This window comes from Thermobia domestica, chromosome 17 (genome assembly GCF_964235325.1).
Source record: "Thermobia domestica chromosome 17, izTheDome1.hap1.1, whole genome shotgun sequence".
NCBI classification, from domain to species: domain Eukaryota; kingdom Metazoa; phylum Arthropoda; class Insecta; order Zygentoma; family Lepismatidae; genus Thermobia; species Thermobia domestica.
The window spans coordinates 70979746-70998432 of NC_137470.1; the positions used below are offsets into that span (position 1 = coordinate 70979746).

Genomic DNA, 18687 nt, shown 5'->3' on the forward strand with positions numbered 1-18687 from the left:
ATCAGACGAGGAAGTCGCTTCATCTTTACAACAGTGCCAATCACCGCATGTATCGAGTTCCAGCGCATCGGAATATGTCCCTTCACCCCCAAAGAAGGCACAGACATTAGATGACTATAAGATGAGAGCATACATGTTCTGGACCACTGGTGAAAATGGCAAGTTGCTGGTTGAGCGGCGGAAACCATCATGTGTGATGAACAAATCTCGACTGATAAAGAATGTGAAGGTTCTTTATGATTTCGAACGTCGTTTGGCAAAACCGTAGATGCAGAAGATAAATGAACTTGTTCTCGAAAAGTTCCGTGAGATGGTGGAGAAGTGCGCGATTATTCATGACCGGACAATACGACTTTGGGCCATGCAAATTAAAGCAGAACTGGATCCGGGAAACACGATTGCATTCAAAGCATCGCCATCGTGGCTAGACAAGTTTAAAAGGCGTAATCACATTGTCAGTCATGCAATTACTCATCGCGTCACAAAGACGTGGAAGGCAAAAGATGCGAACTTGATGGCAGAAGCAGAGGACTTCGTGGTATCAGTACACGAACTTATGATTATTGATGACATTCCAGCTACAAATGTCTTCAATGCTGATCAAAGCCGCTTTGAGAAAGAATTACATTCGTACAGGACGTTGAGAATAAAAGGATCAGTGCAGATCAGAGCAGCAGTTGGATCTGTTAGTGCAATATCTCATTCCTATATGATAATGCCTATTGTGCCAATGGCAGGAGAAATTCTACGTCCCATGTATGTGCTGGTGGCTGAACCAAAAGGCAGTTTCCCTGCATCAAAGCCGGCCGATCCGGCTAATATAATCTCATTTGCTGGTAAAACAGCGAACATGACAAAACAGGATCTTAAGAATTTCTATACGGAAGTCATGTGGAAAAGCATTCCACGTGATAGAAAGACAATCTTCCTATTACTTGATTCGTGGAGTGCAAACAAAGACGACATTCTTTCGTCACAGTGTGTGCCCGAAGGAGTTACACTGATCAAGCGACTGATACCTAGTGGTTGTACTGGCATGATTCAGCTTCTAGATGTTCACTTCGTTCGCCCGTACAAAGCATTTGTTCCTTTCATTACTGATACAGCAGTAACAGAAAGTGACGTGAACATATGGCATCGTGATAGGTTCATACAACTTCAGTCATTTACAATTTACCAGTTCAGTGCTCCTCGTTTTCGCAATATGATTCGATTAGCTTTCAATCAGGCTGGATATTTGAATGAAGAACCTGGACGTTGGATCGCTCCTTAAGACTACTGCTTTGACGGAATTGTTAACGACAAATGTGTCAAGTGTAACGCGATTGCATTTGTCAGGTGTGCTCACCGTGAGCAGAGCATTTGTGCAAGTCATGCACTCTTTTCTGATCTACATATTGATTGTACTAATTGAGGACTTTTCTGGAAGAAAGACCCAAGTTCAATTATGACTCAATTCCACTTTGGTCATTTTTTCTTAAATTAGCAACTTGTTTATGCGATAACAAATGCTGGTTAATGATAAAGCAAAAATGGTTATACCGTTGGATTTATGGTGAAATTTGCTATTAATAAGGTGTCAATGTTATGCGTTTTGTTTAAAACTTTTGTCTGATTCTAAATGACGGATTTGAAAATGGCTGCCATCAAGGCAACTCTTACCATAGACCTATTATTTATCCATCTGCTTTTTTATTTAATTATTATCATTAACACAAAATTTACAAGGTGGGGTAAAGGAGTAATACATATGCAGCAACAATATTTAATTTCCCTGTAACTTTTTACCAATTGCGCGTAAATCAAAATTAACGTCACCATTGTTCTTCTGATTAAATTTGCGCCTTAAATCATGTATCACATGACGCTATTCCTATTTTAAAAACTTAACCTTAATTCAAAATGGCGGATTTCAAGATGGCCGCCTTCAGGTATACCCTTACTATATGACTTCCCCCTAGTCCTAATATGTACCCATATATTTGTTATTCACCTTTTGTCGTTAGAAGAGGTCTTACAGAGCTTTTACCTCCAACTGTATGAAGACTATTCTGTACTTCCATGTGATGTTCTGGTAGCTGTATCTCCTAAACCTCTGGAGCTTCGCACCTACAACTTCACTGATATACTGACCACATTTAGTACTACTTTCTCATGTGTGTCTCAGTCAGCAACTCGATTCACTCAAACCACTGCCTTCTGCATCCGTCCGCTTCCTCTAGCTGCCTGCTCAATCAGCCAAAAAATGCGTGTACCTTTCGTCACGAATTCGCCACTAGATGGCAGGTCCTACCATGGCATCCTACCGTTTGACAGTCAATCCTGTAGCGTTATAGTTTGACATTTGTACGTATACAATACATGTTAATAGAAAGAATGTAAAGAAATCTAAATGATTTGCGTAAAGGATAAAATACGCGGTAGTCATTGAAGTACCAAAAAAAAAAGTTCAAATAGGAACACATTTTTTGATGTTACGGCTGAGGCACAAAAATGAAAGAATACGCACAATCATATATTGGCCTAAATAGAATATATATAGAATATATAATTTTATGCTCTCGTGTGAAGGAACTCGGATGCTATAAGCAAGGGTGCCGATCCTGGGGAGCGGGGGTCCCGGCCCCCCGCATGGTACTTATGGTATAATTTGATATGGTACGATATTTGGTATAATTTGAATGCAATTTGTCTTAAAATCCTCATATATGTCTTCTGCATCTGAATGTCCCCCTCCCAAATTTACTGAGAAATCGGCGCCATTAACTATAATTGTAATTATACAGGGTGGCTCAAAAGTAGGTATACGCCTACACCCCAGAATCGATCAGGTATATCATTCTAGCTTATAGGTTGATTTGTTTCGGCTGTTCCGAGCTTAAGATATAAGTACAAAGACATTAAGAATAAATAATAAAGAAACTAAGTCTACCTTATGGATAGCAATAAGAAATGATATAAAAGCAATGGGCTGGTCAGTAAGTTACTGTATACCTACTTTTGGGCCACCATATATATATAATAAGGAAGTTTAAACCCCAATACTAGTCACTACTAATACAAATGTGAAACACAAAGAATTGTACCTTTTCTAATACACTTTCCAGACTTTGGGCTATCGCAAACCACACCACATGTTATATTTATTGTTTTTACTCTAAGCCAAATTGTACATTGTTTTAGCATTAAATTTAGTGTTGCCCACGATACGAAACAGCAACTGTCTATGAGAAACGAGATGACAAAGCTGTCTCACAATATAGCAACAGCTTCTTGAGATGAAGTAGCTTAAATCTTGTCTCGAGAGCAACAATATCCAAAATATACAAGTGAGTATCGTTTCAGACAGTGAAACTACAGTAGACCTCCAAGCTATGCAAATTGAATACTATATTGAAGACATGAAGTACATTCTTGGATCTGAATCGATTTCGATTTCTTTCGTAAAATCTCTTACCGTTTTTACTATATGAAAATCAACATTGAAACTGGACGTAGTACTGAATTTCTTCAACTTCCAGTTTTACTAAGATATAGGGATGCAGATGGGTTATTTCCCTGAGACCATGAATCAATTTCCGAAAACAGTTTGTGGCTACTATTACCGTTTTGAGTTATAAGCTTTACTCTTGAAACTGGAAGTGGTCGATTTCAACCACTTCCGGCTTAAGTAGAAGGTAGTCCAAGGAGATGGAAAATATTCCTAGGACACTGAATCGATCCCCGAAAACTGCATGTCGATGGCTCTTGTCGTTTTTGCTCTGATACCTGTCAACCGAAGGACATAGCCGTTCTATAAGACTGCCAACACTTATACATAGTATAATTTGGAAGTCTAATACTGGAGATCTTTTTCATTTTATAACTCCTCGTCAATATACCCCATTGTTGAACTCATCAAATGTGGAGTATACAGTTAGTTTATTGACTTAGAGAGTTTCGTATATGCAACTGCCAAAGGCTTGAGGAAGAAGCGGAAAATCTAGTATCCCTTATGTATACCCCTATTAATTTTCTTACATAGTTCATTATCGGATGGTATTTCATGAAATAACACTCCATTGTATTCCAACTTGCCTTTTCTTGCTTTGCAGAATGATACCCAACAATATAAGACCATTTTCTTTTCTAAACTATTGGAAAAGTGTGGTCATTCCTATGCAAACCATAGAGATTTACTCACAAAAAATGGGCAGTACGTGCTGCACTCTAGCGTCGAAATTAGAAAACAAGCGTTCACGCGGGAGACAATGGTTTTTGAAAAGAATGAACAGGCAGGTAAGTGAATCGAGGAGGCAGTGACTCAAACGTAAGGTTTACTTGTCAAGAAATTATTACCTGAGATCTTGAAAGGAAAAAAAATGGTTAGGTTTATTTTTTATTTTTGGCGGGCTTACTTTTGCACCTAGAAGATTAAAATTTTTGCACATTCAGTACACTAATTAGTATTTTCAGATTTTTTCAGATCTCTGCGTTAACACAGGGAGCGTGCAGAGGGGGAAAAGTAAAAAGAGGGATATTATTTTATCAAAAATCCCTTTTTACGGGATTTTCCCGCCTGAGATACATGGAAACATGCAAACTGTACCGTTTGAAAGGCTGTTCTATTTTGAAGAGGAGGTGGTATGAAACATGACCCTGGGATAAATATGGATGTCTCAGGAAACTTTTTTTTAACCTGAGATTTGGGTCTTTTGTGGTAATCTGGGGCACTGTGGAACTCATTGGTAAATATTTCTCTCCCTTACTATTGAAGATAGAAGCTTGAAATTTTGTACACACATTTAATACATCTCTTTAGTACTTCTCAGTTGATTTTAAGATTTGTGCGTTAACACAAAAGGGTCCAGTGGGGCTCAAAATTTGAAAAAAAAAAATCTGAAATATCCCGATTTCTCTCAAACTTTCCCACTTCAGGGACATTATAGGGAAATGTAAATTATACCGTTTGAAAGTCTGATCTCTTTTAAAGAGAATGAGGTACAAACCATGATCCTAGGATAAATGGGGTGATGATGTAGCCGTTTGACAGGAAGTCTTTAGTTTACCTAAAACAAACATTATTTAAAAGTGTTATAAGCATCATGCACACATCCATATTTTTTGTATTAATTTCTAGACTTCCAAACTATGAAATGTATAAGTGATGGAAGTCTTATAAAATGGCTATGTTTGTCCTTGCGTCCCTCTCTCGACAGATATCAGAGCAAAAACGGTAACAGATATCAAAAGGTAACAGATTTGCAATCGATTCAGCGTCCCAAGAATAGGTTGAATCTCCTTCACTAAATGTATTCAAGCCGCGAGTGATTCAAATTAACCATTTTTGGTTTCAAAGTTTATCGCCATAGAAAGAAAATGGCAACAGATAGCGGAAGTACTTTTCTGCAATCGATTAGGGTCTCGAGAGAACATATCATTACAGCCCACAGCACTCTATCAAAACTGGAAGTGTTGAAATTTACTTCTACTTCCGATTTCAATACTGATTTTCATATAGCACAAACGGTAAGAGATCGAGATGCGGTTTCTTGCAATCGATTAATCGTTTCAAGAATAGGTTCTATGTCCTCCCTTAACCCCTCAAATCAAAAGGGGTTAAATTAATGATTTCAAGTATTAACCTTTATCGCCATAGACCGAAAGCGAGTAATGGCTTTTTGATATGGATTCAGCGTCCGAAGAACAGGCTCTACCTTTGATCTTATTAATCTATAGCAGTGCTATTCAACCGGGGGTACGTAATGCTGCTTCTGTGGATCTGCTGGAAATGTCTGTTGAAAGTTTGCTGCAAATGAAATTTTATAACTTGTCAATTTCCGACTTTTGTATTCATGCTAGAAAAGAGGTATTTCACAATTTCTTCCATTGCCATCAACATATTTGTGTGAAAATGGTTTCTCTGTATTAACATCAATAAAAACAAAGCACACAAATTGCTTGAATCCAGAATCAGCTCTGATTCTTGCATTCTCGAAGATTCGACTAATAATCGAGGAATTGGCGCCCCGGAAACAAGCTCAAACATCTCATTAATAGGTTAGTTCTAAAGTTACTTTTAGTTTTTGAATTTCTAACATTGTTTTCAATGTACGAATTACCAGGGAGTGTGAGGAGAAAATCCTCCTCACCCTCAGTAGAACTGGATGTTTCCCGTATGTTTTAAAATTTTCCATTTTAATTTTTTTCGAATGTCCACTTTATTCCCTTGTAAATAAAGTGTCTTTTGATTGGCACACTGGTCGTCTTTTCGTTGGGTCTCTATTTAACTCCTTTTTAAATCATCAGAACATGCTCTTAAATTTAGACCTAATACGTTAATTTAGATTTATTTTTTTAAAACAGCTTCAGGGGTACACAATGGGACGGCGAATTGTGTCTAGGGGTACGCGAGAGAAAAAGGTTGAATAGCAGTGATCTATAGCAACCAATAGTTATATATTACTGCTTCAAGTTTGAGTATTGAATTAGCAAAGTTTGGAAGTCTACTATAGTTTCATACTGTGAAACGAAACTTACTTGTATTTTTATATTACTTTTATAATATCTTTGTCGCTATTCATAGTCACATTTACTGATATGATATGAACTGAAATTTACCACTATTCACCATTTCAGGTTCCATGTTCTTGGTCCGTTTTGACATAAGCTCACGCTCATTATATTCCAATAAAATACCAAGTGGTTCATGTGATTCTACCCTGGGATTATGTTTTTCTACAGGAAATCCGTAGAAGAAAATAAATATTTTTCTTTGGTGTTTTTAAGATATGGGATCCTTTTCGAATTTAGGCTGTAACATAGTAGTTTCCTATTAATAGAAAAAAATGAAATAAAATATCAGTTTTACGTCCCACAATTATGCCGGCTAGACTAAAGACGGTGATGATGAGAAACACAATGGTTGAATAAACGAAGTGGAAGGAAACGGGAGAACCCCGAGAAAACTCCACGAACCCACGGTGTTTGTCCACCAGAAAGCCCCACTTGGGCTAGATGGAGCAGAGAACCAGGGACCCCACGCTCTAAAACTGAGTCACTATGTCTCTTTCCTGTTAATAGTGTCTGCTATTTGTATATGAACATTCCTGTACTACTCATTCCGGGACACACTCGGATTGCTCTCCGGGGCCGCGGTGGCCCAGTAAAAGAACATTCACCTCTAGTACATGGGGTACCTGGTTTAACCCCAGCTCGCGCCACGTGAACTTTGTGGTGGACAAACACCGTGTGCGTGGGTTTCCTCGGGGTTCTCCCATTTTCACTCCATTTCATTTATTTCTCATAACCACCGTCCCCTTTAGCCTAGCCAGCATAATCGTGGGACGTAAAACTGAAAGATTTTATTTCATATTTATCGGATTGCTTTCCGTAATACGCTCACTTGTACGGTACACACTATCCATTAATTCCTTCTCATTCTCAGTCAATAACGCTGGGTTAGCATATATTTCTTCTAGAATTTCCCACATTTTCTTTACGGTGACGATTCTGAGTACATTGGCATAGTCCTCATGCCCGAATAATTCTATGCTAATTGCGTTGAACATTGGCATTTCCTACGGTTTCAACAGTGGTGAAAAAGAAATCCAAATGTTGATCACTTAACATTTCCATTGAGAGTATCTCGATTTACTAATTGATATTTAAGTCTTTCCAAAAATGTATCTACAAACAGTGGACAAAATGTAAGAGTTTAGAAAACCCGCATCATATTTAAAATGGTCTCTTAATATACATCAATCAATGTAGACTTAATTCGTTCATTTTCTTCAGACTATTTCCTTTCGCTTGACGAGGAACAAAGCAGTAACAATCATGTCACTATAATCGTGTCTTATACAGCCTCACAGTTGAAACGAACGCTAAACCCAAATCGTAACTCATTGCATTTATATTGATTATATATGGGTCTACAGATTGTTCAACCAAAATTGAAAAGGATATATTTCTCACATACGACTTGACAATGAAAGGGAAACAAATAAGACGGAGACAAGAAAATTTAACGAAAATGTAAAAAAAAAAAAAAAAAAAACTTTATAATGACATTGATATATACCCTGTATATTAACGTATATACCGCATTAAAATATGCTCCAGAGATGGAGGGATTGTTGGCTGTGTTGTACGTGTCGATCATGTGAGATGTGAACCTACTATTTAACGTAAAATCGTAACCACCAGAGCCTCCAACGGGAACTAAACCTGGAATATCCAAGGCGCATATGCTAACCATTTAGTTACGAAGAAGCTCACAGAATGAATGTGTAAAGAATATATAAACTTAAATACATCGCTTATAATAGAATAGTACCGATTCATGTGTATCATGTTAGGATTTTACCACATTCACAAAAGCGGTGAAGGAGACAAAATTATTTTTGCACGTTAGTAGGATTCCCACTCAATCCCAGCAGCCCGTTGGTCCCATGTGGCTTTTGTAAATGCTTTCAGTACCTTGGTATTGAGTTTCCATTAATCACGTCTGAAAAAAGAACAAAGCTAGCATTTTTACAGGCCCACAGATAAGAAAATTGATGGTGGAAAAACATTCGAGAAAATTATGAGTGAGACCGAATTGTGAACATGGACTGCATTTAGAAATGTGGTACAGAACTTTTGGGGGAACACGAAGGCTGCAAATTACAGTATTTTAGTCGACGAGGTGTTGGAATCTTATAAATTGCTTGGCTGAAACATGAGCGTGAAAGTACACTTTCTTCATACTAATCTAAACTACTTTCATGACAATCTTGGTGAATTTGCGGAAGAACCTGGCGAATGTTTCCATCAGGATATTAAAGTGATGGAAAAGAGATACCAGGGAAAGTAGGCTGTCCATATAATGGCCAACTATTGTTGGATGTTGAAGAGAGACTGTAATATGGAAGAACACTGAAGAAAATCCAAAAAGAGGAAATGAAATGAAATGAAATCTTTGAGTTTTACGTCCCACGGTTATGCCGTTTAGGCTAAAGGAGACGGTGATGATTAGTAATGAATGAAATGGTGGAATGAAGAAAGTGGGAGGAAACGGGAGAACCCCGAGAAAACCCACGCACACGGTGTTTGTCCACCACAAAGTTCACTTGGCGGGGGCTGGGATCGAACCCGGCACCCCAATCACCAGAGGTGAACGCTCTACCACTGAGCCACCGCGGCCCCCAATCCAAAAAGAGGAAGTTTCAATTGGGGCCCAACGGTAAATGTTAGGTATGTACGCTTTGAAATATGTATTTATGCCCTTACAAAATCATTCCGTCCATTTAGAATGCTATTGAACATGTTACAAACGTTGCTAAAGGCCCTATATCAAAACTGTTTAAAAAATACACGTTTTTCACTTTTCATAGCTTCGTAATTTGTGAAAAGACCTGATGTAATACAATATTTTGAAGGTCATTTTCGGAATCTGCGCACATCCTAACCAAAGAGATTTGAATTATCTTATTCGAAATCTGGGTAACGATGGTGGCTAAAACAGTGGAATATAGTTGATAAATCAGGAAACGCAACAGCTCAAAGGAGACGGCATGAACAGTTTTCCAAATTCTTTTGCATGAAAGATGGATTGTGATTCTGCCAAGATATAAGTGGTTTGTTTAATGTTTTACAGATATCCTGCATTCTTAAAGAGTGGCACTTGTTTATAGACAGCTCGTCTAGAAGTCTCAAGGCTGTGCTTCTGTACAATGGTAATAGGCACCTGTCTATTCCTGTGACTCACTCTGTCTCCAGGAAGGAAGACTAACAGCTTGAGGACTATTGGACAATTCAGAGTATGCAAAATATTGGTGGCAAGTAATACAGGACTTCATAATTATTGCCTTTCTCATGGGTTTGCTGGGCGGTTTCACCAAATCCCCGTGTTATATTTGTTTATGAGACAGTAGAGACACCGAGGCCAACTACAGAAGGAAGTACTGGCCACAACGAGAGGAGTGCACTGTGAGCGCACACAACGTAAAATACGACCCAATTGTGGACCATAAAATGGTAGTTACCACCTCTACATATTGAACTTGGCATTATCAAGCAATTTGTGAAAGCTCCGGATAGGGATTCTGACGCATTCAAGTTTTTACAAGACATGTTTCCGCAGTTATCTTGGATCTAGAATCATGTGAAGATAGCAGTGTGAAAATACACTGACGCAGAAAGAACTTCAAAATGATTAAAGTAATCAAGATCACTCATTAACATTATATGTAATGCAGTGTTGCCAACTGAGTAAAAATGAAGTTTTGTTAAATGGTACGGAACACAAATTATAACATCTAGAAAATCTTATCATGAGTAGAACCATACATGTGAAGTCTTAATGTAGAGTGTTGCCAACGTTTGAAGATAGAATAGTACCAAAACACAGCACATAGGCCTATATGAATCTTGGATCATTTCAGCCTGACATTTTCTTTTGGCAAAAATGCTTCGACACTGTGCTTCGTCCGTTAATTTTGTACTTTGGTGATTATATTCTTGTTTGTGGTATCATATTTTGGTTTCAACTAGTTCGAATCATGTACTGTATGCACTCTTTCTAAATCCGAGATTCATATACGAATTCATGTAGGCCTATCTTCAAACGTTGGCAACACTGTACATCACGACTTCAGAGGTATGGTTCTACTCTTAATTAGATTTTCTAGATGTTATAATTTGTGTTCCGCGCCATTTAAGAAAACTTCATTTTGTGCTCAGTTGGCAACACTGCATTACATATGAGGTTAATGAACATGTCTGTGGGTACAATGTTTGCTTACTATACTGTTGTCTAATTGTAATTTTACTTACTTTAATCATTTTGAAGTTCTTTCTGTGTCAGTGTATCTTTTGCATTCTAATCTTCACATGATTCTAGATTCTTCTTTCCTCCGTATCTCCCGTGTTTCTGGGTGTCGGCCCGTAAAACTTTGGATTTCTCACTTTTCTTGACTCTCCTATCGATTGCGCATTGTTTAATTGGACAATGCTACTATTAATATAAGATGTTCCCTTGTGAGAAGTTTACAACATAACCTAGTGTTCAAAGTGCCGCCAAATATCATCGGTCCGCTGTCGCCGACCGCTTGCGGATAACCGCCAAAGTGAAGTAAAAGTGACTGCCGGCATAGTTCTACTTTCGGTTCCAAGCGAAAAGCCACCGAAACGGAAGAGAAGTGGCTGCCGTCGTCGTAAATTAGATGGCTGTTGTTGTTTTCCCGCCAGGCGGTGCTATAAAACATTTCGACGAATGACCACTGAATGATTGTGAGAATTCGGTAACGTCCGCTCGCAGGATATAAGAACAACAGGAGGCAGCACTGCTACTCATGTAACTGTTGTCAGACAGTTTATAGGCTTACAAAACTATTTTCGTGGCCGATTACAGCAGATGATGTTTCATTATTCGTTACTTGGCAAAAATGTACTGCGCAAAGGTTTGCTCATTGCAAACAATAAAATTCAATTATAATCCTCACTGACTATTACTAGTTATTTCTGATATGCTCGGAAGGCTGTCTTTGGTGTTAAATTAACATACAAGTAACACGCTAAAGTGGTGGTTATTTTGAGTTTTAACCATGTATTGGTATAGAACTTTCAGGTTATAAATACTAATGCAATACGTTGTTGACAAAATTGAGAGTAGAGAATTAAAGGCGGCAGCGAAGAGCCCATATAGCAGGTTAATGGTGGTACTGGTTGTTTCAAGCTTGCACTGGCGGTTACGAAGCGGTCATGTGGCGGTTTAATGGCGATACTGGTGGTTTCAATTTGACACTAGCGGTTCAGACGAGGAGAAACGGCGGATGCCGCCATGGCGGTAAAATTGCGGCATTCGTGTAATTTCAGAACGGTACCACCGCGTTAGCCGCCATCGGCCCGTCAAATTTTTGACGGCAAGCCGCCGCGGTTTGCGGTCGATCCAACTACGTCTTGCACATAGGGAAATCGTGAATTTTAGATTTCCTACCAGAAATAAATTTTCTTTGCCGAAAATGATTAAACGTGCTCTGTCTCGAATCATTAATTAGTAACTATATATCTTCATCACTTATTTAATTCTGTTCGATCTTAGCTTAGTTATGGATGTCCTCCACGGAAGCTAATATTTTTCAATAATTATGTTCCTTTCACTCTTTCAATATTGTACTTTTAGTCAATATACATTCAATAGTTCTCCCTTCCTATTCCCATGTTCTAAGATATCTATGGTATTCCAATCGTAATCGATCTCTTTCAAGCAATTAAAATACAGATAAAACTCCAGAAAAGGAGACAAATTATTGTTTGCTGAAATCGCTAGTTAATGACATAACAAGAAATGCTAAAATGAAAACTTTCAGTTTAACGTTCTACGATTATCCTCTTTTAGGCTAAGGGAGACGGACGATTAAGACAAGTGAATGATAGAAAAACTTGTGGAATGAAAATGTGCGAGAGAGCAGGAGTACTCTGAGAAAACCCTCACACGCAATAGTCCACCACAAAATTACTTGTTCGGGGATCGATCCAGGGACTTCACTCAGGGTTTGAGGTAAGCGCACTACCACACAGCCGCCATGCCTTCCAATGACACAACAACAGACGGAAGCATTTCAATTGTCATACGCATTCTGATTTATGGTAAGAAGAAACACATTTCAAAGAAAATGTACGTTTTCCCTTTCTTACATTTATCCTTTAATTTTATAAAGGATGTTTTTCTTTAACACAACATAAAATGCACACTATCAGAAGGACAGGAAGGTAAATAGCATAGATAATTACTAGGCCTACGTGTGTGTGCGGTGTTGTAGACAGAAAGGAAAAAAGTTATAATTATTTTAGCCAAACATAAGTGAAATCTTTCAGTTTAACGTCCCCCCTTTAGACTAAGGGAGACGGATGATTAAGGCAAGTGAATGATGATGGAAATATTGGTGGAATGAGCATGTGGGAGGAAACATGAGTACCCTGAGAAAACCCATGGACACGGTGTTGTCCACCACAAAGTTACTTGGGCAGAGATCGAACCAGGGACACCACGTATTAGAAGTAGCGCTTTATCACTAAGCCACCGTGTCCCTTAACCAAATGTACGTAAAACAATGGGAATGTTAGTATTTTAGGATAGATACAACGAACACGAGTGAGTTGCCACCCACCCCCACAGACGCATGGTGCGTGCTTTCAATGCGCCTTGGTGTACAATTCGATTGCTCGTAAGAGTACATAGACCCCCCTATGATTTGGATCACACGTTAATCTTACGTCCGAATTTATACAGAATCGTGTCGACAAACCGATTCAAATAAACAAGCGTAAATCGAACTCAGAAGCCTGTGGTTGGCAAATTTGGTCCGTGACCGAATTCGGACACCAAATATAGCGATCTTAATTTCCTACATCATGGCTACTTGCCCATCAAACTTTGTTTAGATCCGGCCAGTAGTTACCGAGAAATACTTACACACACACCCGCGCGCGGTACTGACAAACGAATAATAATAAAAATAAAGCGTCATATTAACATTTTAAATTCTAGATATTTTTTTTTCCTTTGAAATTGTTTTATGTTGTAGTTAAAATGTGTAACAGTTTTTTTTTTTTTGGTTGACACGAACTTCACTTTCCCCCCACTTCTGGTCTTTCTTTCAGCACGTGCAGTCTCAATGTAAGTAGGAATCAGTCTTGTGTACAGATAAGAACCACATAAACACAACTGCCAACAACGAGGTCGCCGATCTCTTCACAAACTAGCTGAAACTTCCTCGTAAGTAGTGGCAGAAATGTGAAACTTATTTATTGAATTAAACAGCGCATCTGTAATATGGGAAAATTTTGCTTTTAATAGCAATGTCGAAACTGTTAACCTATATTATTTTATAGACGAATTACAAAATATATATCTCAATTTAAAATTTTTAAGATATTAAATTTGGAGCTCGCTAGCATTTTGTTTTCAAATAATAATAAGATTGGAGTTCTATAGTGTTTATATTTTTGTTATCGAAGAAAGTTTAAAACGAAAAAAAATGAAATGAAATCTGAGTTTTACGTCCCACGGTTATGCCGGTTAGGCTAAAGGAGACGGTGATGATGAGTAATGAATGAAATGGTGGAATGAAGAAAGTGGGAGGAAACGGGAGAACCCCGAGAAAACCCACGCACAGGGTGTTTGCCCACCACAAAGTTCACTTGGCGGGGGCTGGGATCGAACCCGGGACCCCAAGCACCAGAGGTGAACGCTCTACCACTGAGCCACCGCGGCCCCAAAGTTTGAAACGAGTACAGGTAAATAAATAATTACGGAAAGAAACCCATCAGACTGACCTTCATAAAGCATATAACTTCTAGTCAAAGCTTCCCCAAAGTGGATTTCTCATCATTACTTGACTGGGGTGTTGTGGATCAACGGTTTTCAATTCTTTTATATTCTTGGCGTGGGAAAAGGATATGAAATTAATACTCTTGAAAGCAGAGAAACAGGTTACTTTCATTTTTAATTTTGTTAGGATTAACACTACAGATTGGTAAAAAGAGAAAAATAAACTTGCAGAAAAACATTTAAGAACAAACTGTATTCAGAAAATTGATAGAAAGCAGAAGTTAATATGAGATTGCAATTATTGGATGTTATTAAAGACTTAATTCTTACGTGAAAGTGAAGATGTCAGGGGAGGAACGAATTGCATGGAAGCTTCTGTAAATTTGCTGCAAGTGACCTGCCTGTAATGCAGCATACATATAAGCCGTAATTATATAATAAGTAAAATAACTTTATTTGTTGATAATATAAATCGTTTATTAAATAACTTCCAGGGGAGCGGATCGAAGGTTGGAAAACTTCTGTAATTAAGACCCTCTATTATATAAATTTAGACAAAGCTTTTTAGTCGTTATTCTACGCATAATCCGCCTTATGCAGAGTCGTTACGACGTATGATTAGCGTCATACTAAACCACTGACTACTGCAAGAGACTTACGTTAGTCGAACTCTTTAGTATGGCACTAATCGCGCTTCAAAACTATTCTGCATAAGGCCCAATATGTTACACTGACATTAAGAGAGAGGTCATGATTTGCTCTACGCTGCATCTAATTGGGAACCAGGCTTTCTTAAAAAACTCTTTTCCAGCAGCAGGGGAGGGGCAAATGTGAGGAACCTGCACTGGGACACTACTTGTTAAAGGGCGTGCTGTGCGCAAGAAGGACATGTGATCGCAATATACACCTTAGCTCTGAGGGAGTAAAACTCCCCTGGAAGTATGCCTGGAAGAAACCCTGTTACGGAGTAACGGCATTTGAAATTTGAATCTCCATATTTCAAGATAAACTTATCGCAAATGAGAGTAGAGTACAATCACTTACATAAACGTATATAAACACCCTACGTGTATTTTTCTTAATTAGATCGCAATGATTCAATCAATTTTAATTCACTTTATATTGGCGTAAAAATAACGTTACTTTCTGTACAGTATTGAAAACTGTACTACAATTCGTCAATCTATACAGAAGTTACTGACAAATTAACTCTTAGGTCTATCCATCCATTTTTCCTGCTGATTGTATAATATGCTTTTTTACGTATCTGTGTGTGCGTAAACAAACACCACCTACAGTAATTACGTGAGAGCCTTGTTAATAAAACACCCTGTTTATTAATTCACTATTACTGTAAGTAGTTTCCTATTTGACCATCTTCTAATTGACGAAAAATAACAAATAGAAAAGCATTGCAACTTACATCTTGAGGTTGTCCTCGGGACTGTCAACATATCAAAAAGCCGGGAGCTGCGTCGAATCGTTTCGTGTCGAAAATACACATCGAAGTTCACCTGTCAGAGAGCACAGAACACACATCCGGGTGTGTAAAAACTACACACATATCACAAGCATGTTAATCCTGAGATCGCTCTTCACATACAGCGAGGGATCGACCCATGTTACGCGGAAGTACGTCCCTTTTTGCATGTAGAAAAAATATTTTGGATCGGTTTACTGGGAAACTTGCCATATTAAAGTTAGATTCACTTGTAAAGCGCACGCGTACTCCACACACACACACACGCACCACTGTTACTACTTTTGGTATAATTTTGCTAATAGGCTAGTGAGAGTGAACGGAATCAACCCCGTGACCCATTCGTCCAACTTTCACCAGACGTAAATGTAATTTTTCAGCAAAATATTTCATTATATTCGAATTTAAGAGAACGAAGAACGAAACTAAATGTAGTTTGCAATTAATAATAGTTTACTCAATCCGAAAATAATAGTTTACTCAATCAACGACAACTTTGCTTAAAAATATTTGGTTTATAAGATTATAAATAGTGTTAGGTCACGAGATCGCGTCAGGACTATAGTTCAAGGTGATAGATTTTTTCTTGCATCATTAAACACAGGGAAGTTATGCAATGATAAACAGTGGCGTAACTACAATGGAGTGAGTGGAGCAGTTCTCCAGGGGGCACAGTAAAAGGGCGAAAAAAATACGGAAAACTATTCCTTATGCAAAAGTTTGAAAACATTTCAAAAAGTACGCTATGACTATTAGCAGTTAATTGGCAACAGCCGATACCGGAGATGAATCCAGGAATTTTTGAGAGGGAGGAAGTTCTAAAAAATAAACTTGAGACACTTTTCGATATTTGATTCGCTAACTAAAAATTAGGGCTACAGTGTTTCATAATACGTATTTTTCTCCGCCCTTCTGGAGGCGGCACTGAGAAAAGCCATGTTGTTCAACAGGAAAAAATCTAGGAATATCATGAACGGGAAACACATACATTATCTGCAATGTGTGGAGAACGCACTCAGAATCTTCCTTTTGAGAGAAATTTTAAACTTTTTTTTTCCATAGCCTTTGAACAAGCGCTTCATTAGGGACTAATTTGTACATTTTACTCCTTATGGAGGGGCGCGAGCCCCGCGCCCCCTTCTGGATACCCACTGGGAGATACCCAGACAATCGTCACTGCAATGTTTGTCTAGCTAGCTGCCTAGTGTAAGTTTTGCATAATGAATGATTGCAATCAGCGCGCCACGCGCCCTCCCAGGTTCCACCCGCATCCGGGAATAAAACGAAAGTTGAGCCTGTTTGAAACCTAGTTGACAACTATGAAGGTAAGTAAAAACTTTAGGTTTCTTAATAAAAGTAACTTTGTATACTGTTAGTATATATATATATATATATATATATATATATATATATATACATATATATATATAACGCAGCAGCTGAAATGCGTGGGGCAGGAGGCAGGGGGCAGTTATGAGTAAATTGATGATCGATCGATCCAGGGCGCAGTAAAACTAGTTACGCCGGTGATGGTAAATATATAACAAATTAAAAAGTATACCATTTCAGCATGTTTAACTGACATAGTGAACTTGTCTAACAAAGAAAATGTGTTTGGCTTTTTAACCCCCGCCCCAAAGAAGACACCATTTTTCAAATAAAAATTAACGGGAAGCAAAATCGTTTCACGGCTTGGTGAAGGCTTATTTAACTATTTTTTTCCGTTCTAAAATATATGTTAAAACCTGTTAATGTAACCACATGTCTTGATTGGTCACCTGCCTAACTTGCCCTTATTTCTGTAGACCCTTAATTTTCTCATAAGACATATGTTACATATTACTCTAAGTTTGCCGCTTGTCTAACTTACCCGTAACGAAGCAAATTATTCCCATGTTGTTAACGTTAAATTCACCTCTGTATATTAGACAGCAATGTTAGCTTCAATTCTTAAAATATCTCTTATTGTTTCGGGAGGTGAATAAACTCAAGGGAGAAACGGGGATAATTTGTTCATTGGAAGTAACTTCTCCAGAAGTACAGGAGGTGGTAGTAATTTTTATTGCGTTTATGTCTATTGTCAGCGAGCATAGCCGCAAGTATTTCCCATTCATATTTCATATTGCAAGACATTTGATGGTGCAGTCCAGAAGGATTTCAGCTATAGGTACACTCAGTTTTCGTCAAGTGTCTGAATCCTTTTCCTTCTCGGGAGCTTGGAAGAAATTTAACAAACATGACGACCAGATTTACGTGGCAAAGGATTAAAATAAAATAAAATTTTTTCTAGTTTCTCTGCTTGCTGAACAGCTATCATTAGGTCGAAAATGGCTGCTTCTAGGAGCGTAAGCTGGCTTTTTGGTTTCATTGTGTAAAGGGGTGACACACACGGATGTTCTGAGTAATTCTTCTGACTATACATTTTATGAACTGACAAAGTACGATAAATATACCTATTTATTTAGTAGAATGCTTTTATATTGTAGAAATTTATATATATATATATATATATATATATATATATATATAAGCGTTTTTTAAACCCTTAAAATGCATTTTGATGCCAATTGGCATCATGGTGAATCAATAACAATAATAATGATATTCTTAAAATACGTATATTAGCGAATAGCGCACGCCAACCATGTGGACACTTTCTACCACACAGTTTTCGTCTAGTGGCATAGGTCACACAGAGAATGTCAGAGAGCGTCAGAAAGCATATAGAAAGCACAAAATGTGCACATTTGTTACTTGTCAATTTTTTCACAAAACTTTTTTTTATCTTAACATTAAAAAAATAAATGTTTCACAATCTTCCATACCACAGGGTTTCTGCTGATATTGACACTAAACTGTTTTCACTCCACGTTAATAAGTAGATCCACGTCTCATATAGCCTCGCTGCTAA

General features: G+C 38.0%; 1 protein-coding gene across 5 annotated transcripts in view; it reads right to left on the reverse strand.

Annotated features, from left to right (window-relative positions):
- The window catches only part of zormin (spectrin and immunoglobulin domain-containing protein zormin), a 799654-nt gene that overhangs the window by 521291 nt on the left and 259676 nt on the right, over nucleotides 1-18687 (reverse strand). Inside the window, exon 1 of one of the 5 annotated variants that reach the window (XM_081744926.1) lies at nucleotides 15720-16046. The exons of the other annotated variants lie outside the window; for them this stretch is intronic. Coding sequence (XP_081601052.1) covers nucleotides 15720-15721 — 2 coding nt within the window. The 5' untranslated portion in view covers nucleotides 15722-16046. Of the gene's footprint in view, nucleotides 1-15719; nucleotides 16047-18687 lie in introns of those variants that run through there. 5 annotated transcript variants of the gene reach the window in all.